Source organism: Spermophilus citellus (genome assembly GCF_964194105.1).
Source record: "Spermophilus citellus genome assembly, chromosome: 15".
NCBI classification, from domain to species: domain Eukaryota; kingdom Metazoa; phylum Chordata; class Mammalia; order Rodentia; family Sciuridae; genus Spermophilus; species Spermophilus citellus.
In genome coordinates this window covers 19796102-19819787 of record NC_138195.1, presented here as the reverse complement: position 1 = coordinate 19819787, position 23686 = coordinate 19796102, and the positions used below count along the sequence as shown (strand labels likewise).

Sequence of the window (23686 nt, the reverse complement as noted above, 5' to 3'; positions counted from 1 at the left end):
TCCTGGGCTTTTCTTGGTTGGTAGTCTTTTGATGGCTTCTTCAATTTCATCCATTGATATTGGTCTGTTCAAATTGTTTGTATCCTCCTGACTCAGTCTGGGCAAATCATATGACTTAAGAAATTTATCGATGTCTTCACTATCTTCTATTTTATTGGAATATAGGTTTTCAAAATAATTTCTAATTGTCTTCTGTATTTCTGTAGCATCTGTTGTGATATTGCCTTTTTTATCCCGTATGTTAGTAATTTGAGTTCTCTCTCTTCTTCTCTTCGTTAGCATGGCTAAAGGTCTGTCGATCTTATTTATTTTTTCGAAGAACCAACTTTTAGTTTTGTTAATTTTTTCAATAGTTTCTTTTGTTTCAATTTCATTGATTTCCGCTCTGATTTTAATTATTTCTTGCCTTCTGCTACATTTGCTGTTGTTTTGCTCTTCCTTTTCTAGGGCTTTGAGATGAAGTGTGAGCTCATTTATTTGTTGTTTTTTCCAGCAGATTATGCTTAGTGAAGCTAGCCAATCCCTAAAAAACAAATACCAAATGTCTTCTTTGATATAATGAGAGCAACTATGAACAGAGCAGGGAGGAAGAGCAGGAAGAAAAGATTAACATTAAACAGAGACATGAGATGGGAGGGAAAGGGAGAGAAAAGGGAAATTGCATGGAAATGAAGGGAGACCCTCATTGCTATACAAAATTACATATAAGACGTTGTGAGGGGAATGGGAAAATAAACAAGGAGAGAAATGAATTACAGTAGATGGGGTAGAGAGAGAAGATGGGAGGGGAGGGGAGGGGGGATAGTAGGGGATAAGAAAGGTAGCAGAATACAACAGTTACTAATAGGGCATTATGTAAAATTGTGGATGTGTAACGGACGTGATTCTGCAATCTGCATTTGGGGTAAAATTGGGGGTTCATAACCCACTTCAATCTAATGTATGAAATGTGATATGTCAAGAGCTTTGTAATGTTGTGAACAACCAATAAAAAAAATAAAATTAAAGAATGTTACATAAATGGAATTCTGAAGTATGAGATTTTGTGGGGTTCACTTTTCTCTATCTCTCTCTCTCTCTGTAATGTCCTCAAGATCCATATGTTATAGTTTGTGTCTGAAACTCCCCCAAAAACCTACATGTTAAGGGCTTGGTCCCCACTCTGTGCTGCTATTGGGAGATGGTGAACAGTAAAAGAGGTGGGGCCTGGTAGAAGGAAATTAGGTCATTGGGAGTATCCTAAAGGGATATTGGGACTGCAGTCCCTTCCTCTCTCTCTCTCCTTTGCTTCCTGGCTGCCATAAGGTGAGCATCCTCTTCTGCCATAAGCTCCCACCATGATGCACTGCTGCCACAAGCCCAAATCTATAGGATCAAGTGACCAGGAAATGAAATATCTGAAAACATGAGCCAAAATAAACTTTTTCCTTTATTAAATTTATTTTCTCAGGTATTTTGTCACAGCAATGAAAAACTGACACACTATCTACGGGGTTGCATGTATAAACAGTTCATTCCTTTTTATCACTGAGTAGTTTCCATGGCATGGATGTACCACAGTTTGTTCAAATATCTATCCTTTTATGTGTCTTGACTATCTCAGTTTGGGGCTATTACAAATAAAGTTGTTTTGAAGAGCCTCCCCTCACTTTTTCTCGCTCCAGGTGAGGTTGTTTAGAACTGATCCCACCCCACAGCAGTTGTGTAGCCACAGGAGATGATTCTCTGCCCAGTCTCAGTGATGGTTTCAGGACTATGAGCCGGATCCACAATAGTCCAGTAAGAAATCATCTTAAAGGTTTTGCTACAACCATTAGGTTTATAACCAAAAATGCCCTAAAATATAATTCAATCCCTCTGGGCTCTGTGGTCCTCAACTATGGTATAAGGATTTTTAAAAATCCTTGTACTAACAGGCAAGTATGCATTTTTTTATTCAGCGAACTAAAAAGTGTTCATTGAAAGAATGCAAGGGAAGCATTTCAAGAAGTGGAAGGATCAGAGGCAAAGGCCCTGAGGCAGGAAAGGAGTTAGGTGACCAATACATGCAAAGCATAGTGCCAACAAGGAATAGGGTGGACCAGGACAAGATCCTCAGAGAGGACCTTTTAAGATCTGGCAGGGAGTTTGGGCTTGAGGACCAGTTTGGACTTGAGGGGAAGCCTTTGAAGTATTTTAAGCTGGAAAATAGCAAATTCCAATTTACTTTTTACTGCTGCATGGAGAATAGCCTGGGGGTGATAGAGCAGATGTAGAGCCAACGAGGAGATCCCAGGATAGAACCAGGCAAGAATGGCAGTGGTCTGTCTCAGGTGAGAAGAGTAGAGATGGAGACAAAAGGATGGGTTTTGATAGTCTTATTCATGGGATGGGTCAGAAGGTGAAGTCAAGAATGGCTCCTAGGTTTTGGGCATGGAGAAGAGGGACAAGATTAGGGCAGGTCAAGACACGTGCTTTTTGGCGTGTTATGTTCCAGAGGCCAGTGGGTGAGGGTTAGATGGTGTGAGGAAAGGGTGCTGGGAGACAAGCCTCAGTGTGAAGGCATTGATTTGGGGCCCAGGAGGCTGGATGATATTTTTAAACTGTAGAAATGGATGAGATGAGAATGGGCCCAGACTAAGACCTGGGAACCCCAAGAGTTAGAAGTTGTGCAGAACATGGAATACCCATTTCTCTGACCCCCTCCAAAGCTAAACTTGAAAGAAAAATACTGCACTGTCACCGCATGCTCTCTTTTGCTTAACTTCTTTTGAGTTAAATGCTCAGTCATGAATTTTCAACTTTTCTTACTTTCCAATATGCACATTAAGGTCCTAAACATCTTTCAAAATACCACATTAGCTACATATAACAAGTCTCAAAATGGGGTTTGTGTTGCATTGGATTCTAAATCATTTGTAATTTTTATTCCCATATCTCCCTCGAGACATGACTGAGAAGAGTGCTATTCATGTTCACCTGGAGGTCCCTTATTTTCAGCTGTCTCTTTTGTATTGATGTCTAAGCTTATTGCCTTGGGGTCAGAGAATGTGGAACTGCAGATCCTCCAGGATTGTTGAACCACCCTCTGTAAAGTGGCAAGTGCTCACTTCTGTGAACATTCCGTAAGGTGGCAGCTTCTGCATACACAAAGTACACTAAACTTGCTGATTTTTGTGTTGCTCAAATCCTCTGTTTCTCTGGCTAATCTGTTATTGTTGTGCCCTACCTGTTTCTCTGAGTGCTGCGGTAAGATTTCCACTAAGATGGTGAATTTGTCAGATTCTCATGGAGTCACAAGTTGGTGTTTGCTTTCTTTCCTTCCATTTAGCTTAGGCTGTTAGGACTGTTTGGGTCAGCTTTTGTGTCACCATGACCAAAATATCCAACCAGAACAACTGATAGGAGAAAGGTTGGTTTTGGCTCATGGTGTCAGAGGTCTTGGTCTTCAGACAGTGACTTCATGGCTCTCAAGGTGAGTCAGGCCATGGTGAGGGAAGGGCCCAGCAGGGGAGAGCTGCTCTGCCTGTGGTCGTCAGGCAGCAGAGGGCTGGTGGGAGGAAGGAGCAGCAGGCAGGATGCCCTGGGGACCCCCTCCTCCACCATACCCCACCTGCCTACAGGGGCCACCTGGGCAGTCCATTCAAACTAGGATGGGCTGATTAGGTCGCAGCTCTCACATCGTCATCTCTGAATGTTCCCTCACTAACCCAGGAGCTTTTCTGGGGACCCCTCATATCCAAACCATATAGACTATAAAGGGTCAAGACTTCTGTGTCTCTATGATTTATTCCTTTATCATCTCATAAAGACAATCCTTATGCCCAATCAAGCTTTTTCTTTGGTTTTTCTTGCTTCTTATTAACATTACTACATACCTTAGTTTCCTTTTAGGGACGACTTGTGTGGTATATCTTTTTCCATTCATTTATTCTTGATATTTCTGTGCTCATGTTTTTAAGTCTCTGCAAATACTATAATTGAATTTTTTAAAATTCCATCTAATATATGAGTTTAATCTGTTTGCATTTACTATGTTTACTGGTATATTTATACTTATTTTTGCCTTTTGTGTTTCATTTGCCATTATTTTCTCTTTTCCCTTCTCTTTCTTCCTTCTGTTGGATTAAGATTTTGTTGTTTTTGTTCTTGTCTCTACCCCCCTCTATTGGTTTGGAAGTTGTACATTCTATTTCTGTTTCTTACTTGTTACTCTTAAATTCTTACCATGAATATAGGACTTTTAAACATCTACTGCTACATATCTCTATTGAACATTTGAAATTGGATCAACTAAGCCACTAAATTTTTATTTTATTCAATTTTAATTTTAAAAAGCATAGACAGTCTAAGCATTGAAAATCTTAGAACAACTTGAGAATCTTTTTCTACAACTGTAAATTTTGTAAAATCTAGTCACAGATGAAATATTCTTCCAATGGAAATTTTACCTTCAAATTGGAATGTATTATAAATGTAAAATACATAGCAGATTTGGGAGCTTTGGCATAAAAAGACTTATATAAAGTGTCTCAACAAATAATATTTGTAACTTCTTGTGGAAATGATATCTTACATATATTGCACGGAATAAAATGTTACCAAACCAGTTTTACCTGTTTCTCTTAAATGTGGATATTACAAATTTTTTAATTATGCATGTGACCCATATTATATCTCTACTGGACTGTGCTCATCTAGAGTTAAAGCAGAACATTTTCCTAGGAAATGTGAGGCCCTGGGTTGGATCCCCATCACAACACACACACACACACACACACACACACACACACACACACACAACATAAAGCCCAGAGAACACAGGAGCATCGATGCTCCAATTCTCCCCATTCTCCAATTCCAGGCCACTATATTCTTATTAGTCATTGCATTGTGTGACTATGAATTCCACCTCATCCTTAACACCCCACCTCAGTTCATTCATTATTCACGCATAATGATGCTTTAGATGTACTACATGTTTACAGATTTCTTTTCTTTCTTTCTTTTTTCAAAAAAATCTTTATTTATTTTTATGTGGTGCTAAGGATCGAACCCAGCACCTCACACTTGTGAGGCAAGCGCTCTGCCACTGAGCCACAACCCCAGCCCGTGTGTACAGATTTCTTTGTCCACCTCTGCATCTGGTTTCTCACACCTTGGTTTTGGTTCCACTCTGTCTTCCAGCTTCCACAGCCACAGTGCAGGCTGCATCGACTGTCCATAGAACACAAGCCTCCCCAATGTCACCAAGGACCCAGACCCTGGGAAGAGAGCCGCCAGCCTCCATGCTCCACGCTGTGGCCTCCATGCCTCTGTTGGAGTACGCTGCTCCACGGGGGCCTCCTGTCTCTGTGGGAGCTGAGATGGGCAGGAGCCACAGAAGACTGGGGCAAGCCTGAGCTGCAGACAGGAGAGGGACCTCCAGGGCCATGCCCTGCTCAGCTCTTCCATTCTGCCGCCCTCCCTGGGGCTGGCGGCCATGCTCACACTAGCCTCTCAGTGGGACTGAGACCAGGCCAGTGCCTTGACCATTCCCCTGAATCCACTCCCAGAACGTGCTTCTGACTATCCTGGCCACAGCCTCAGAGGTGGACTTGGGGCTTAGTGCTCCTGCTGTGTGGACATTACCTAACCAGGGCTGAGACCAAAGCATCCCCCCTATATCAAGGTGAGGTGCAGGAGGTACTCAGAGGCCCCCTGAAATTTGCACTCTACATGCCTTACTTGCCTCACCCCATTTCAAGCCCTGGATCACCCAGAAGCATTTCACATGGCCGCTTTCCAAATGCCTCCCTAGACCCCATGGAGCACACTGAGTCCCTCCTATGCAGAAGGGCGTCCTCAGACCCTGTGTGAGTGCTCAGCGGGAAGCCTGCAGACACCCTGTACAGCGTGCTGAGAGTGCCATCTCGTGGCCATAAGTGCCAATTACAGTTGGGATTTCTCAGGACCTCTGAATTAGTTCATGTTTCTTCTACCAGTAATGGGATGCTCTTCTCTTTTTTTCTTTTTTATATTTTTATTTGTTATTTTTAGTTATACATGATAGTAGAGTATATTTTACATGTTATAACATACATGTAGTGTAACATTCTAAATTAGGATCCCATTCTTGTTGTATATGATGAAGAGTTTCACTGGTTGTATATTCATACATGAACACAGGAAAGTTATGCCTGATTCATTCTACTATCTTTCCTGTTGCCCTCCCCCCTCTGTACCCTTGATTCCTCTTTGTCTAATCCACTTAACTTATATTCTTCTCCCCCCCCCCCCGTTTATTGTGTGTTAGCCTCCACATATCAGAGAGAATATTTGGCCTTCAGTTTGAGATTGGCTTATTTCACTTAGCATGATATTCTCCAGTTCCATCCATTTACCTGCAAATGCCATAATTTCATCCATTGTGTATACATACCACATTTCCTTTATCCATTCATCTGTTGAGAGGCACCTAGGTTGGCTCCATAGTTTAGCTATTGTGAATTGAGCTGCAATAAACATGGATGTGGCTGCATCACTATAGTATGCTGTTTTTAAGTTCCCTGGATATATGCCGAGGAGTGAGATAACTGGGTCCAGTAGTGGTTCCATTCCAAGTTTTCTGAGCAATCGCCATACTGCTTTCCAGAGTGGTTGTACAAGTTTGCAGGATGGGAAGCCCTTTTCAAAACCAGATAGAAATAATCCCTGGACTTCAGCACTGACAAATATTCATGCTTGTAAAACATCTAAATCAATTCATCCATTCTTAAAAAGTTATATCAGCTAGAGAAGAAAACAACATTGTTATGTAAAAACACACAGAAGTCCCCCCAAAATTCTTAATATTAAGTCTGATCTATAGTGTGACTCCAGAAGAATTATGACTGCTTAGGATTCAATGGTACCTTGAACAGGGGCCTCTAGAGACCTCTCATGGCCACCCTGGTGGTGGGGGAGGGGGGTCCAAAACCCCTGAGTCTTTACATAATTCCCTAATTCCACAGAAGCCAGTCAGCCCACTGCTGGTGACAAGTTCCAGACCTCTGGCTAGGATGGTGGGTTCCCACCCAGTCACCTAGGAAGACTCTGGAAGGGCCAAAGAGGCATTCAAAATCTAGATACTTTTTCCCCATAGTGCCACTTCACCGGGATCCAACCTACTAAACAATAACTGTGACCATGTTCTCCACCACTTGCTACCAACTCCCCTTTAAACACACACATAAACTCTGACACCAAAGTCACCTGGGAATGTTGTATTATAAGGGGTTGTGCCAGTGGCCTACTTCTTCATTTGCCATGTTAATAAAACACAGAAGGTTTCTCAAGGCGCAGGAGACCTAGTTGCTCCTGCTGCTGTTGATGGAAGAAGGTGGAGGAATTGTGCCCTGTGCCTCTGACAGAGGCCACTGCCTGAGTCATCCTGACCTTGGGGAGGAGCAGAGAGCACTTTCTTCAAGCCAGGCACTTAGCTAAATGCTCCACAAGACTTATTGCACTTGATCTTTAGCAGACCCGTGGGGTCTGCTAGCTGCACTTTACAGATGGGGTAATGGGGCTCAGAGATGTTGCAGACTCACCCAATGAACCAGCAAAGAGTCCACAGCAGGAGTCAAGCCTGACTTTGCCTTTCAGGCCTTCATTCTTTGTGTCTCAGACCATGCCATTGATACCAGTGATGAGAATCAGGACCGAGTACCAATTCCCCGCATGAAGATCGAACACCCGAGGAACACTGAGGCAAGTTTTATTTAAAGGCTAGAACCGAGATAGATTTCTCCCAAGGGAGAAGGGGATCCAGAGCTGGTTTCCAAAGAATTGGGGGCATCCTGCCCCTTTTATAGGTTTTAGATTTCCTTTGTTCTCAGGCTCTCTCTTCCCCTATCCTGCCTGCGTGACTAGTGACCATAAGGTGGAATGATCCAAGGGCTGGAATAAGGCTGCCCAGGGGTACTGGTAGAAAGGGGGCAGCCCCGGAGGCATTCATTAACAGACCCCTGCAAGGAGGAACAAGTCCCTGGTGGCAGGTAACCTTGACAACAGGTTGCAGGAGGGGGAAGGGCTCTGGGGGTATTAACATTTTATTTCCTCTTGAATCAGTCCCCATCTTTCTGACCCAATCATTCATTCCCTACACTAACTGTCCTTTTGCCCCCTCCTGCCCCATTATGTCCTCCAAGAGCTATGGGTACTGGCAGGGTCTGAGAACAGGATACCTTGACCTTGCTTCCCAGAAAGCTAGCCACCCTTGCTTTGGCCAGAGAGGACAAGAGATGGTGACCATGTTGAATCCAGGTGACTATAAGGTCAGCCCACCCGCAGAGACTGGGAGTTTTTCTGCCCACCAGAGCCCTATGAGGAGCCAGATCAGTGAGGGCCACCTGCCTTGTCCTTTCATGCGCCTTGACTTTCAAATGACAACGATGCTGTTTAAAGTTCTAGGACCTTACAGAATGTGCTGAGATTTTCTGACCTCAGTTTCCCAGCCTATGAAGTGGGGCGATTCAAGTGATGTGGGCGCTCAGATCTGTCCCCTGAAACCTGCTGGTAATTTCTCTGACCCAAATTCCTACCCACCGGGGAGACACAGAAGCATGCTCGGTGTAAGAATTCCGCTGCCAGTGAAAAGAGTCCGTATAGAAAGGCCCCAGGAATCCCACTCATCCTGCCAGTAGTGCGCAGCCCTTGGGAAAGTGAGGCTGGGAGGGGTGAGTACTGGGGTCGCGCTGTGAGCAAGGTCCGGGTCCAGGAGCGTGGGCGGCAGGACTTTCCTATGGACACCAGGGGGCGCTCTGCACCGGGTAGACCTAGCCTTGCCTCGGCCGCGGGCCCGGCCCGGCCCTTACCGGCAGAGGTTAGCTTTGCCAGGGAACATTTCCTGAGCCGCCCAGGCTGCTGCAGCCTCTTAACAGGCCAAAGACTGTCATCAACGCATCATCCCCAGAGGCACCGAGGAGCCAGGGAACCTGGTTCCTGCTTGATGATGTTCAGTTTGGGCTGCACCCCCCTGTTCCTGCCGGCTCCTTCATCACATGGTGGCATGGGGCAGGGCCAAATCCCCAGCTCTGTGGGATGAGAAGAGGGCGCCAGGAGACCAAGAGCTCCCTCCAGGCAAGGAAGGATCCCAGACAGGTTCCAAGCAGAGGCGGAGACGCCTGGCTTCCCAGTTCCAGGTGAGCAGACCCCGGTCCAGCATTGCCTAGCACCACCCAGCTGCTTTCCTGGACACCTGGTCATCCCTGCTGTCAGGACCCGGATGCTGTGGGGACCAGGGTGAGAAGTGTATTACCCTATTCTCTCACATGCATGCAGCAGAGAGCCCTGCAGGGGATGAATGAGGAACCAAAGGGAACGCACTTGGCCAGGCCAGCCTGGGACATCAGGGCTGTGTGCATGTCTGTTCTTGAAAGATGGGATTTCAATTCCCCCACCTCAGCAATGTTAAACTGTGCCTTGGGGTTCCCCACAATTCCATTGTAATACCCACTTTAGGGAGTTGTCAGTCCCAAGGTTAATGTATTTAGTAGTCAGTCAATGCGAAATAAGTGCCAGCTCTCATTAGTTCTGCCGTGGGTGGGGTGATACAGGGTACAGGAGTACTGGCCTGAGTTCAGGAGGACCAGGCATCTCTACTGCCTGCCCCTGCAGTGATCCTGTTTGCTGTGTGGCCAGTGCCAGCGTGGCTCTTCTCGGCTGAGTCATCCCAAGATGTCCCTCCAGCTCAGCCTCCAGTGACTGCCCTTCCTAGTGATGCTCAGCAGGCTGGGAGCTGGGTGCTGGGCTTAATTGGGGTACAACCTGCTCTTGAACCTGCTGCAGAATGAGTGGGGGAAGGCTGGCGTGGGCAATGGGAGCACAGTTCTTTTGTCCCCCTCTGCCTCTGAGGTCACCAAGCCTGCTGTGGACTGTATTTTTTAAGCCCTTCTCCTCTCCCCTTGGTCACAGCTTCCGGGCACCTATTCTGACCTATTCTGGCCTCCCTCTCTTTTCTAATGCCAGCCCAAGAGCCTGATGGGAAGTCAGCCCCACTCAGCTCCAAGGATGAGGCCAGGTTGGCTTTGGCCAATCAACACATCTCACTGGTTTGCATTGGTTCAGAGATGGGTCGGTTTGTAGCCCAAACCAAAACCATCAGGGAAAAGGAGACATTTGGAAGAGAAGGGAGGGGCAGCTTCCCAGCATGTCTGAGAGAGATACTAAAAAATAGGCTTTTTCTTCCTGCTGAATAGGACAGAAGAAATATCAGCTCCTGAAGCAGTTTCCAGCATTTCTTAAAAATAAGGGGACTTTGTTTGAAAATGAAGCAGACACTCCAAAAACGAACAGGAGAACTGCAAAGAAACCCAGAAACCCAGATATTGTTGATACTGTCAAACTGCTAGATCCAGCCACGCCTGAAGCTCAAATTATTAGGCGTTTCCTGCTAAAGGAATCAATAAATCCCTCTTATTACTGAAATCAATTTTAACCAGCTTTTTTTTTGTTTACCACAACTGAAAGATTCTTTCCTGATAGTAATACTATCCACTTTTGACTCAGAAAGCATAAAGGTCACCAGATAAAACTCAAGGCACCTAGTTAAATCCGAGTAGTGTTTCAGGTCAATGGTGAATATCTTTTTAGCTGCTATTTCTTCTAGTCTGTCTAGCACAGGAAGTAAAGAGCCTACCTTTCAGTATGTTCCTCAGAAGAGCCAAGAAGCTGCCTCTCCCTATTCTTTCAAATATCTCCTCTTTCCTCATGGACTTAGTTTGGGCTACTAACCAACACATTCCTGAACCAATTATAGTCCATGCACTGTTTAAAACATGCTTATACTACAGAACAACTGGGCATCCTGTATTTTTATTTGCTTCATCTGGCTCATGTCCAAATTCACACAATTCGAAAAGGAAAAAAAACTGACGTTGGAGCTAGAGTTTTAATTTTAAAACTCCTACTACACCAGGTCATGGGGTGGGCTTCTTCTCACTCCCTAGTCTTCCCTACTGTCCTCCCAGCCCCAAGTGCTTAGAGCATATAGAGATAAGTCCCTCTGGGTTCATTAGGATCCCCAAGGTCCGCCCCAGCTCTGGGATTCTCAGGCTAATGCTCCTTCCTCTGGTTTCTTGCCCCTGGCTCCATTTCTGCCTCTCTTCCTTGGGACTCCTTTCTCAGCTGGCACTCTGACCGGTGCAAGCCAAACCACTGCTCTCTTGGGCCCGAGGATATGCTGGCATCTCAGGTTTGGGGCCCTGTAGATCTAGCACCTGACCACTGGCTCCTTCTGCTCTCAGCTGCCCCACATCAGTCCCCAGAGGCACAGACTGGCCCCTTTCTCTGTTCTTTCCCAATGTTTCCCTGGAGGATGCTGACTGCAGGAGCTGCCCTGAGATCCCCAAGGCATGGCCAAGAGGACTCTGCCCCCACACAGTCCACTGAGCGTGGCCCAGCAGCCGGCAGCCCCAGGCTTTACCCTTCCTAGGAGTGGTGAAAGACAAATCTCTGCTTCCCCCCAGCCTAGGGCTGGAAACTACCCTGAGGACTGGCTAGGCTTGTGTGGTCTTTCATAAAAGCGATTGGTTTTATAAGCACAAATGTGATATAAGCTCAGCGAGCAGAGGCAGCAGCCCAGAGACAGGTGGGTGACAGGAAGAATGTTCTGGTGGGAGTCCTTCCTGGAATTGCTCTTCTACTGATAGAAACATGCCTGTATGTATTTAAAAGGGCAACATTGTACCCACCGCCTTAAAGCCTGCTCTGCCTCAGGTGGCCAGGACCACTGTGTTAGTGATGTTGATGGCTGCCTGGATCTCATTTGACTGCTTCATAATTGAGACTTTTCTTTTCAGTTGTCCACAATAGTAATTTATGGTACAAGGACATTAGATTTGCAGAATGGAATGGAGAAGATGCACATTTACCAGCGGATGTGCTGGGGTGAGGGTCTGACCCTGGCTCTCTCTTCCTGGGCTTTCTCCCTGAATCTGAGCATGGGTACAAGTCCTTGCTCTCCCCTAGAACAGGACAAACGCCTGCCCCCGTGGAAGGTCGTACATGTAAACTGAAATCACATGCAAAATTGCAATGTTGTTGATGAACTCATTTTCAAGGCTCTCTGGAAACACAGCTCCCCTTAAATCCAGGTCAGCTCATTGAAAACAAATCAAATGTACCAGCTGATGTGCACTGAGGACTTTGTGGTTTACAAAGCCCCTATTTCCTCCTTGAACATCAGTTCACTCTGAGAGGTGGTTGTCATTATAGGTCCCATTTTACAGAGCGGAGGAACTGATACCCAGAGGCTCTGTAACTTCTCCAAGACTGCTCTGAGAACCCAGGGTATATGTTCTTCTAAGGGACTAATTCCTAACAGCGAACGTCTTGTTTGAAATCCAAGAAAACACCAGATAAAGGGCATTCTAAATATATTTCTTTTCTATAGATGAAGATCTGTTACTGGAAAACAGGAATTAGCTTGTCTGCTTGAGGATGTGGTTGGCGCTTTATAAAAAGGATATAGAAGAAATTTGCACAGATTGCCAGCTTCGTTATGCTGCCGACAGCTTCCAGCAAAAGAAAAACCTTCGCAGCCAGATATTTCAGTAAGAATTTTATTATCCTCTGTGGGGAGGGATGGTTACCTTTGCTCTTGACTTCTTCCTTAGGGGATGGGCTCACCGTGGCCCCCAAAGGTGCCATGTTGGTCTTGTGGGCTGAGAGGACAAAACAGCATTGGTGGGCAGGGTCCTGCCCTCTTTCAGCTCCGGGCACCAGCTGCTGGCCCAGGATTTGCCCCTGAACCAGGGCAGCTGCTCTGTATGTGCCTGAAAACAGAGGCTTCAACACAACTATGATTGTCGGGGGTGTTGGGCTCTGGTGGCTCCGGACTCTGATGACATTCAGTACCTGTAAGGACTACATGGTGCAGTCAGATCCCTGCTTGAGAACATGCAGGCTGGTGGTTAACTAGTTTAGAAAGGGTGAGGATGGCTTAGTAGCCCCCAGTACAGCACCTGATGAGGCAGGACTGCTGTCTGGTCACAGGCAGGTGGTGGCTTGGTGCCACACAGATGCTGGGTCATGCAGATCTTCTTCCGGTCAGTTGTGCAGGTGCTGGCTGGGTCACAGGCAGGAAGGAGCGGGTTGGGTAGGTCTTGCATGAGGTGACGGCCTGAGCACCCTTGGGACGATGAAGAGTGAAACTCCAGATGCTGGCAGGAGAAAGGCCGTCAGTGGCATATTTTTTAAGTCCCCGATGGATGTTATATGTAGTCAGGGTCAGGAAGCAGCAGATGGAGCCCAGGGAGGGCTCCGACTCCACACAGCCTCCTTTGCTGTGGTTGGAGTGGATATTTATGGGGCTAGGGAAGAAGGCTCTCTATCCACAGAGATGAGAACGAGGTGGGCTGGAGGCCAGGAGCCTGGCTCTGACTCTGGGCTGGACTTGAGCTGAGAACCTGTCTCCCATTAATATCCCTGGATCTTACTTTCCACGGGTGAAATTAGGGGCTAGGGGAGAAGGTGAGATCAGCTTCTTGCAGTGCAGATACCAATCCTTTGAGAAAGGAATAAAGGGAATATTGCATGAGATACATGAATTTAATGAATTGGATTGAATTAGTGTTTGTACTGAAGTGAAATTCTCATAACATAAAATCAACCATTGACAGAGTGTAAAATTCAGTAGCAATTCATATATTCACCTTGTGCAACTGTTACTCCACCAAGATTGCAAACATTTCATACCTCAGGTTCCTCACCCCAGCCCCCAGGAGCCACCAGTCTGTCTTCTGTCTGTGTGGATTTACCTATTTTGAATGTCTTATAAACAGTCACACACCTCCTTTTACCTCCGGCTTTTCTCACCTACCACAATGTTCTCAAGATTCATCCATGTAGTTGCATGTATCAATATTTCATTCCTTTGACTGGATTAAATTTTAAAGGATTGTCCGACCTCAAACACTTTGGTAGCTTTGTAAAACAGACCGTGCCATTTCATGAGAGCACAGGAGGAGGTGGCTTCTCCTCCCGGTTGTTAGTTGCCTGATTGTCTAGGCCTCTTCTCTCTCCCAGCTGTGGGTAATTCTTGAGGAACTTGACTTTGCTTTCAACAGACATTTCCAGAAACTCGGGGCAAATGGGAAGTTCTTAAGGGTTGAGTGGTGCTGTTGCACCTTACATTTTGCCCAAAGTTTCACCAAGTCAAGCATCTGCCAGAACTTCCCCTCTAACAGGAAGCCAGAAGCCAGTCTTGGTGATCCCTGTGCTAAACCCTCACCCAGCAACAGGCACTGCCCTGGGCCCCATCACTGGGAGGCCCTTGGCTTCCCTGTGGAATTGCTCTGCCAGGTCACACCCACTGCAGCCTCTTTTTCTCACCAGCTTTGCCAATTTCTGCTCCCTGGTCTGTCTGGTCCACTCCCAGGACTGGTGGCTTCTTCCTGTAGCTGCTACTGCCAGACATCCTTTACCCCTCCCATAAGGAGCCACTTATCATCATAATAAGAAAGACAGTGGACTCTGCCTAACCCAAAGCCAGAGCGTGCATAAAGAGAAGGTCTCTCTGAATCCTGTCATCCCTATGGGTCCCCAACGCCCTGGCCCACTAGTCAACTTCAGGGCTAAAGCCAGAGGGCAGTGTGGAGTGGGGTGCACCACAGCGTCCTCCCCCTGCCTCTGTGCCTTTGCTGCCCTCAGCTTTTCCCTAGAGGATACTCTCTCCTGACTCTTCCACAGACGGCAGTGATATAAGGAGGCAGGGAGGCTGGACTGTGCCCTGGAGGAACAGGAGAATTGGAGAGAAGGGAACTGAAGTGGAGAATAAAAGAGGGACGGGAGGTGGGTGTCATATTAAGACACTTGGGCCTTTCTCATGGGCAATGGGGAGCTATTGAAGGTTCTAAGAATAGGACTGATCTGATCAGAATGGTTTCCAGGAAGAATGACAGGGCAGAAGGTGAGAGATCAGTGCTCACCTGGATTCTTACACAGGCCTCTTCCTTGGTCACCCTGCTTCCCCCTTGGCCCTTCATTCTCCTCTTAATACTGTAGCTAGAGGGAGGCTCTGCCAACCTGAGTCTGGTCAGCTCCATCACGTGTTCCACACATCCCCATGGAGTCCCACATCTTTTACAGTTTGTCTGCTAGCCTCTCCTCCGTCCTGCCCACCCTTTCCCATCTCATCATCCTCTTCGCTGTTGTTCAGAGGTACCAGGGCTTCACATGCACTGTGCCTGCCCTCTGGACCATTTCCCCAGATGACTGCCTAGCTCACAAAGTCACCTCCTTGAGACATCCACCCAAGCATCCCCTACTGCTGAGTCTTCCCCTTACTGCTTGAGTCAGAGTGGGAGAGGTTACACAGTCACCACATTACAGGTCACCTGGATCCGGTGACAGGATGGATCCTGCCCATCACAGTGTCTCAAAGACCCAAGCTGACAGAGCAACGATGATCTCAGAGTTGCCAGTCTCCAGGTAGGAGAGTCAAGAGAGCAAGCTCTTGAAGGTCTCACATTTGTAAATAAGTCCTCATCCTGGAGATGACATCAACTGTGGTCCACACTAGCCACTGCCTGAAGTATTCAGGGGCTCAGGAAATGTAGTCCTACCACGTGCCTAGAAGGGGAGAACTGGAATACTAATGACCATGCCAGTGGCCACACCGGTCATCACACTAATTGTATCTCGGTCCCAACGTTCCTGTGTTCCTTTTCCGCTTTATTTGTCTACATGGCACTTGTTATTATATTCACTAGTTTTCCACTGCTATTATGAAGCACTTGAGATAATTAGTCTACAAAGAGAAAAGGCTTATTTGGGCTCACAGTTTAGGCTTCAGTGATCAAATGACTGTGCTGCTTTGGGCCTGTGACAAGGCAGCCCGTCATGGCTGGAGCATGTGGTAGAGCAAAGATACCTCATAGCCAGAATGCTAAGGAGAAGAGGAAAGGACCAAAGTCCACAAGGATCAAGGTCACATCCCCACAGGCCTAAAAACCTCCTGACTCTTAGAGGCTCTACCACTTCCCAGTAGTTGCCTGGTGGACCAAGCCTTTAACTCATGAATCTTTGGGGGACATTCAAGAGACAAGCCATAGGAGTTATTACTATATTCTGTTTATGTATTTTAACATCTTTATTGGTATATGTTACATATGATAAAATCTACCCATTCTACATGAATGATTTTTAGTGACTCTACAGAGTAGTAACAACCATCACCATAATCCAATTTCAGGACCTTTCTAGAAGTTGCCCACAAAGTTCTCTTCTGCCCATCTGCAGTTAATCCCCACTCCCAAATCCACCAATTCGCATTCTGTTTCTGTAAATTTGCCTTTTCTAGATATTTTAGACATGGAATCATATACCATGTGATTCCCTGTCTATAAAACAGCATAAGGTTTTTGATATTCGTTCATGTTCCTGTGCATATGAGTGGTGTGTTCCTCTTGAGCTGAATAACATGCCACTATATAGATGTACATTATTATCCACACATCAGCTGATGGACTTTTGAGTTGTTTTTAGTTGGAGTTATATTGAATGATGCTGCTATGGACATTTATGTGTGTGTGTGTGTGTGTGTGTGTGTTGTATTTCTGTGAATAAATGTTTTAATTTCTCTTCTTGGATTATATGGTAAGTTTGTTTAATTTGTTTAATTTTTAAGAAACTGTCAAAATATTTTCCAAAGTCTGTATTTTCTATTCCCATCAGCGTTATATGAAGATCCAATTTCTCCACATCATTGCCAACACTTTCTATTATCTTTTTTTATTGTAGCCATCCTACTAGATGTAAAGTGATATGTTACTGGGAATTTGATTTGCATTGGTATAACAATTAATGATGTTGAACATCTTTTTCTGTGTTTATTAGTCATTTATATATCTTCCTTGGTAAATGCCTATTTTATTTTTTGTCCATTATTTCATTATATATTAATATGGTCAATTCCCAATTCCTATCATCATTTTCAGATGGCTTATCTTTTTTTCAGTTCTTTTGCTCTCAATCAGTTTGTGTATTGTAGAAACTCTGGATTATGATTTTTCCACATGAGTAATGTTGCATTATTTATTTGGTAACTTACCTGGGCTGAATTTGTGAAATGTGCCTCCCTCATAGCATGCAGCCACAGTGTCTCTGTTTTATTTGCTTTTTATTCTTGTTTTTGCTTTTAAACTTGGCTTTCTAAGGTCACCCCTGTCTCTGTGTAATTTAGTAGCCACCAGTGAATGGACAGATATTTTGTTCAAACCTGGAGGCAATGAGGCTCCCATTCTCTGACAGTGTGTGGACAGGGAAATTATCTCAACATTCAGATTGGTGTAAGGTTGGCTCCATTCTTTCTTTCTACTCTGCAAATATCCACAGACTTAAGAGTTGGCAAGAATCGGTGGGCACTCCAGGCCCCCTCTGGTTTCCACATGCACACAGACCAAGCTGGACTACATATGCCCCAACCACGATGGCAACCAGACTGACGCAGCCCTGGTCCTCCCCATCTGCCCACTGCCAAGATGGTCAGTGATACGGACGATGCCGTTGAGTATGGGCATTGCCCATCACTCATAGCTAAATGGGCCATTCCAAATGGCAGCCGATTCCCTTGATGTGCCCCACCGGGGCAGAATCCTTGGGAAGACTGAACAGGGAGGGTAGTGAGGTGGGAGTAGCCCCAAGCAAGACTTGTACTGGCTTTACCCAAGTTTAGCAGTTTTTCCAGCAGAAGCATGTTTCTGTTTCACACATGAGGTCGATTTTCAGCATACAAAAATGGTGGTGTTTGTCAGGTTGTTTAAAAATTTTTTTTTAATACATGACAGCAGAATGTGTTATAATTCTTATTACACATATAGAGCACAATTTTTCATATCTTTGTATATAGAGTATGTTCACACCAATTCATGTCTTTATATATGTACTTGTTTTTTTTGCACTACAATTCTTATTACACATATAAACCACAATTTTTCATATCTCTGTTTGTATAGAAAGTATGTTGACACTCAATTTGTGTCTTCATACATGAACTGTGGATAATGATGTCCATCACATTCCACTGCCCTTGCTAATCCCCTGCCTCCTCCCTTTCCCTCCCTCCCCTTTTCCCAATCTAGAATTCATCTATTCCTCCCATGTTCCCCTTCCCTACCCCACTATGAGTCAGACTCCTTATATCAGAGAAAACATTCAGCATTTGTTTTTTTGGGATTGGCTAACTTCACTTAGCATTATCTTCTCCAACACCATCCATTTACCTGCAAATGCCATGATTTTATTCTCTTTTATTGCTGAGTAAAATTCCATTGTGTATATATGACACATTTTTTTAATCCATTCATCCACTGAAGGGCATCTAGGTTGGCTCCACAGTTTAGCTATTGTGAATTGTGCTGTTATAAACATTGATATAGCTGTGTCCCTGTAGTATGCTGTTTTTAAGTCCTTTTGGGTATAGACTAAGGAGAGGGATATCTGGGTCAAATGGTGGTTCCATTCCCAGATGCTTTCCATAATGGCTGCACCAATTTGCAGTCCCACCAGCAGTGTATGAGTGTACATTTTCCCCACATCCTCTCCAACACTTATTGTTTGTCTTCATAATAGCTGCCATTCTGACTGGAGTGAGATGATATCTTAGAGTAGTTTTGATTCACATTTCTCTGATTGCTAGAGATGATGAGCACTTTTTAATATACTTGTTGATTGATTGTATATCCTCTTCTGAGAAGTGTCTGTTCAAGTCCTTAGTCCATTTGTTGATTGGGTTATTTGTTTTTTTCAGTGCTTAGCTTTTTGAGTTCTTTATATATCCTAGAGATTAGTGCTCTTTCTGATCTATGAGGGGTAAAGATTTGCTCCCAGGATGTAGGCTTTCTGTTCAACTCACAGATTATTTCTTTTGCTGAGAAAAAAACTTTTTAGTTTGAGTCCATCCCATTTATTGATTCTTGGTTTTAATTCTTGAACTATAGGAGTCTTATTAAGGAAGTTGGAACCTAATCTCACATGATGATGATTAGGGCCTACATTTTCTTCTATTAGATGGTTTAATTCTTAGGTCCTTGATCCATTTTGAGTTAAGTTTTGTGCATGGTGAGAGACAGAGGTTTAATTTCATTTTGTTGCATATGGATTTCCAGTTTTTCTAGCACCATTTGTTGAAAATGCTATCTTTTCTCCAGTGCATGTTTTTGGCACCTTTGTCTAATATAAGATAATTGTAATTTTGTGGGTTAGTGCCCTCTATTCTGTACCATTGGTCTACCAGTCTGTTTTGGTGCCAATACCATGCTATTGCTCTGTAGTATAGTTTAAGGTCTGGTATAGCGATGCCACCTGCTTCACTCTTCCTGCTATTGCTTTAACTATTCTGGGTCTCTTATTTTTCCAGACGAATTTCATGATTGCTTTTTCTATTTCTAGGAGGAATGCCAATGGGATTTTGATTGGAATTGCATTAAATCTGTATAGTGGGGCTGGGGATGTGGCTCAAGCGGTAATGCACTTGCCTGGCATGCATGGGGTGCTGAGTTCGATCCTCTGCACCACATAAAAATAAAATAAAGATGTTGTGTCCACCGAAAACTGAAAAAAAATAAATATTAAAAAATTCTCTCTCTCTCTCTCTCTCTCTCTCTCTCTCTCTCTCTCTTCTCTCTTCTCTCTCTTAAAAAAAATCTGTATAGTGCTTTTGGTAGTACAGTCATTTTGATAATATTAATTCTGGCTATCCAAGAGCAAGGTAGATCTTTCCATCTTCTAAGGTCTTCTTTGATTTCTTTCTTTAGGGTCCTATAGTTTTCATTGTATAGATCTTTCACCTATTTCATTAAGTTGATTCCCAAGTATCTTTTTTTTTTTAGGTTATTGTGAATGGGATAGTTTTCCTCATTTCCTTCTCAGAGGCTTTGTCACTGATATACAGAAATGCCTTTGATTTATGGGTGTTGATTTTATATCCTGCTACTTTGCTGGATTCATTTACTAATTCTAGAAGTTTTCTGGTGAAATTTTTTGGGTCTTCTAGGTATAGAATCATATTGTCAGCAAATAGTGCTAATTTAAGTTCTTCTTTTCCTATACATATCCCTTTGATTTCTTTCGTCTAATTGTTCTGGCCAGTTTTTCAAGGACCATGTTGAATAGAAGTGGTGAAAGAGGGCATCCCTGTCTTGTTCCAGTTTTTAGAGGGAATTCCTTCAATTTTTTCCTTTTAGAATGATGTTGGCCTGAGGCTTAGCATAGATACCCTTTACAATGTTGAGATATGTTCCTGTTATCCCTAGATTTTCTAGTGATTTGAACATAAAGGGGTGCTGTATTTTGTCAAATGCTTTTTCCACGTCTATTAAAATGATCATGATTCTTATTTTTAAGTCTATTGATGTGATGAGTTACATTTATTGATTTCCGTATGTTGAACCAACCTTGCATCCCTGGGATGAATCCCACTTGATCATGGTGCAATATCTTTTTGATATGTTTTTGAATTCAATTTGCCAGAATTTTATTGAGAATTTTTGCATCTATGTTCATTAGAGATATTGGTCTGAAGTTTTCTTTCTTTGATGTGTCTTTGCCTGGTTTTGGGATCAGGGTGATATTGGCCTCATAGAATGAGTTTGGAAGTGCTGCCTCTTTTTCTATTTCCTGAAATAAATTGAAGAGTATTGGTATTAGTTCTTCTTTGAAGGTCTTGTAGAACTTGGCTGTGTATCCATCTGGTCCTGGGCTTTTCTTGGTTTGTAGGCTTCTGATGGCTTCTTCTATTTCCTCACTTGATATTGGTCTGTTTAAATTGTATATATCTTCCTGACTTGATATGGGAAAATTTAATGACTTAAGAAATTTGCCTTCAATGTCTTCTATTTTATTGGAGTATAAGATTTCAAAATAATTTCTGATTATCCTCTATATTTATGCAGTGTCTGATGTGATATTACCTTTTTCATCACGTATGCTGGTAATCTGAGTTCTCTCTCTCCTTCTCTTTGTTAGCATAGCTAAGGGTCTGTCAATTTTATTTATTTTTTCAAAGAAACAACTTTTTGTTTTGTCAATTTTTTTCAATTGTTTCTTTTGTTTCGATTTCATTGATTTTAGCTCTAATTTTAATTATTTCTTGCCTTCTACTGTTTTTGTTGCTGGTTTATTCTTTTTATAGGGCTTTGAGATGTAGTGTGAAGTCATTTATTTGTTGACTTTTCCTTCTTTTAAGGAATGAACTCCATGCAATGAACTTTCCTCTTAGTACTGCTCTCATAATGTCCCAGAGATTTTGATATGTTGTGTCTATGTTCTCATTTACTTCTAGGAACTTTTTAATCTTCTCCTTGATGTCTTCTGTGACCCATTGTTCATTCAGTAGCATGTTGTTCAATCTCCAGGTGTTGGAGAAATTTTTATTTTTTATTTTGTCATTGATTTCCAATTTCATTCCATTATGATCTGATAAAATGCATGGTAGTATCTCTACTTTTTTGTATTTGCTAAGAGTTGCTTTGTGGCATAGTATATGGTCTATTTTAGAGAAGGATCCATGTGCTGCTGAGAAGAAAGTGTATCTGCTTGATGCAGGTTGAAATATTCTATATATGTCAGTTAAGTCTAGGTTATTGATTGTGTTATTGAGCTCTATAGTTTCTTTACTTAACTTTTGTTTGGAAGATCTATCCAGTGGTGAGAGAAGTGTGTTAAAGTCACCCAAGATTATTGTTGTGGTCAATTTGACTCTTGAACTTGAGAAGAGTTTGTTTGATGAACATAGCTGCACCATTGTTTGGGGCATATATATTTATGACTGTTGTGTCTTGTTGGTGTATGGTTCCCTTGAACAGTATGTAATGTCCATCTTTATCCCTAGCTTGAAGTCTACTTTATTTGATATGAGGATGGAAACTCCTGCTTGCTTCCGCAGTCCATGTGAGGTGTTTGTCAGTTTTGTCCAGCTTCATAGTTGTGTTTTTGAGGAGAGAATTTTCTGTTACATCATCATTTAGTCATATCAGGAAGTTCTTCCTACTATGTTTTTGTTTGTTGTTGCTGTTTTCTTTTTGGTCCTGGGGATTGAACTCAGGGGTCTTAACCACTGAGCCACATCTTTAGCCCTTTTTGTTTTTTGTTTAGAAATAGGATCTTACTAACTTGCTTAGAACTTTGCTAATTGGCTGAGGCTGGCCTTGAACATGTGATCCTCCTGCCTCAGCTCCGAAGTCACTGGTATTACAGGTGTGCAGTTGCCTCTTACTTTTTTATTTCAAGTTTCCCTGTGTCCCTTCTCCTGCTAGGATATAGGCCTCACTCTGCAGTGTTATTGCTATCTCCCTATTGGTCCCTACACAAGCAGCACTCAGAATAAGGGAAAGGGGGGAAGTTAGGGCTGTTTTCACAGTGTTTGCACAATCGAGTTATGCCTGATGTGTTGTCTACGTTTAATAACTCTTGAGTGAATGAATGAAACAATGAATAGCATGGAGGGTGGACTAATGGCAAGGTGACCTTGCTGAGATCCTGAGTCAGTAAGAATACAGAGCAAGCTCAAGAGATAACGAGGGAAGAATGGACAATGCTTGACTGTGCTGGACAAGGGAGCCACTGAGGACAGTCTCCAGTAAGCTAACAAGATGGTTTAGGAGACACAGGGTCATCCTATAGAAGTCAGGGCCCTTCATCATAAAGCTAATTAAGCACACATCAGGGGCGGTGGCACACATCTGTAATCCCAGCGGCTAGGGAGGCTGAGGCAGGAGGAGTTCGAAACCAGCCCCAGCGATAGTGAGATACTTAACAACTCAGTGAGACCCTGTCTCTAAATTAAAAAATACAAATAGGGCTGGGGATGTGGCTCAGTGGTTGAGTGCCCCTGAGTTCAACCCCCAGTACCAAAATTAATTAATTAATTAAAGCCAAGTACGTACACACACAAACACACACACACACACACACACACACACACACACACACAAACTCACACACACATCCCTGGCCCAGGAGTCAGAGAAGCTTCAATGGGATTCACAGGAAGGTGGAGCAATGGCAGGTCCAGCTGTTGCTTCATGCTGGTGAAGTGAATCCGCTGATCAGTGACAACGTGTATGTACGCTGCTTCCCTTCTGTCTCTCAGATCTCCCAAGAAGCTTCCTGTGGGCCAGTCTAACAGGAAACATACAAGAAAAGAAGTCCTGGAAAGTCTCATTCAGCCTAACCATGTTGTGCCACAAAGCTATGTCACAAACTTTCCTCTGGTTTCTGTTAGAGAAACCCAAGGCAGGTAGATTGTCAGTCACTCCAAGTTCCTAATGGAAGAGCTCTACCAGGGGCATTAAGTGGGCAAAAGTAGAAAAGGTCAGATCAGGGAGACCCATGGAGCAGAAGTCCATTTAAATAGTCCAGGAGAGAGCTTGTGAGAAGCTGGGTCAAAACAGTGGTAGTGGAGACAGAAAAGAGTCTAAGAAGGTAGAACACACAGGACTTGGTGACTGGACACTGTGGAAGGGTATGAAGGAAGGAGGCAGGTCAAGTTCTGGCCTCCTGGCTTGGGCAGCCGAGAGGGGAGAGAAACCGTTGTTGGGAGAGGGAACAGGGAAGGGATAGATGAGCCCTTCCACAGCCACCCTTCCAGTAGACTCTGTCACCTCGTCATCCCATCACATTGGTCCCAGCACCACCCATCCATCCACACTCTACCCATCCACCCATCCATCCTTCCATCTTATCTACC

The 23686-nt window shown here is 44.0% G+C and overlaps 1 protein-coding gene across 7 annotated transcripts in view; it reads left to right on the top strand.

Annotated features, from left to right (window-relative positions):
• Nucleotides 1-8884: 8884 nt before the first annotated feature.
• The window catches only part of ARHGAP22 (Rho GTPase activating protein 22), a 203639-nt gene continuing 188837 nt past the window's right edge, over nt 8885-23686 (top strand). For 5 of the 7 annotated variants that reach the window (XM_081267676.1, XM_081267668.1, XM_081267674.1 and 2 more), the window contains exons 1-2: nt 12203-12288; nt 12392-12551. In XM_081267676.1, coding sequence (XP_081123802.1) covers nt 12500-12551 — 52 coding nt within the window. In that variant the 5' untranslated portion in view covers nt 12203-12288; nt 12392-12499. Of the gene's footprint in view, nt 9141-12202; nt 12289-12391; nt 12552-23686 lie in introns of those variants that run through there. The other 2 variants (XM_081267672.1, XM_081267669.1) reach the window with 2 other exon arrangements.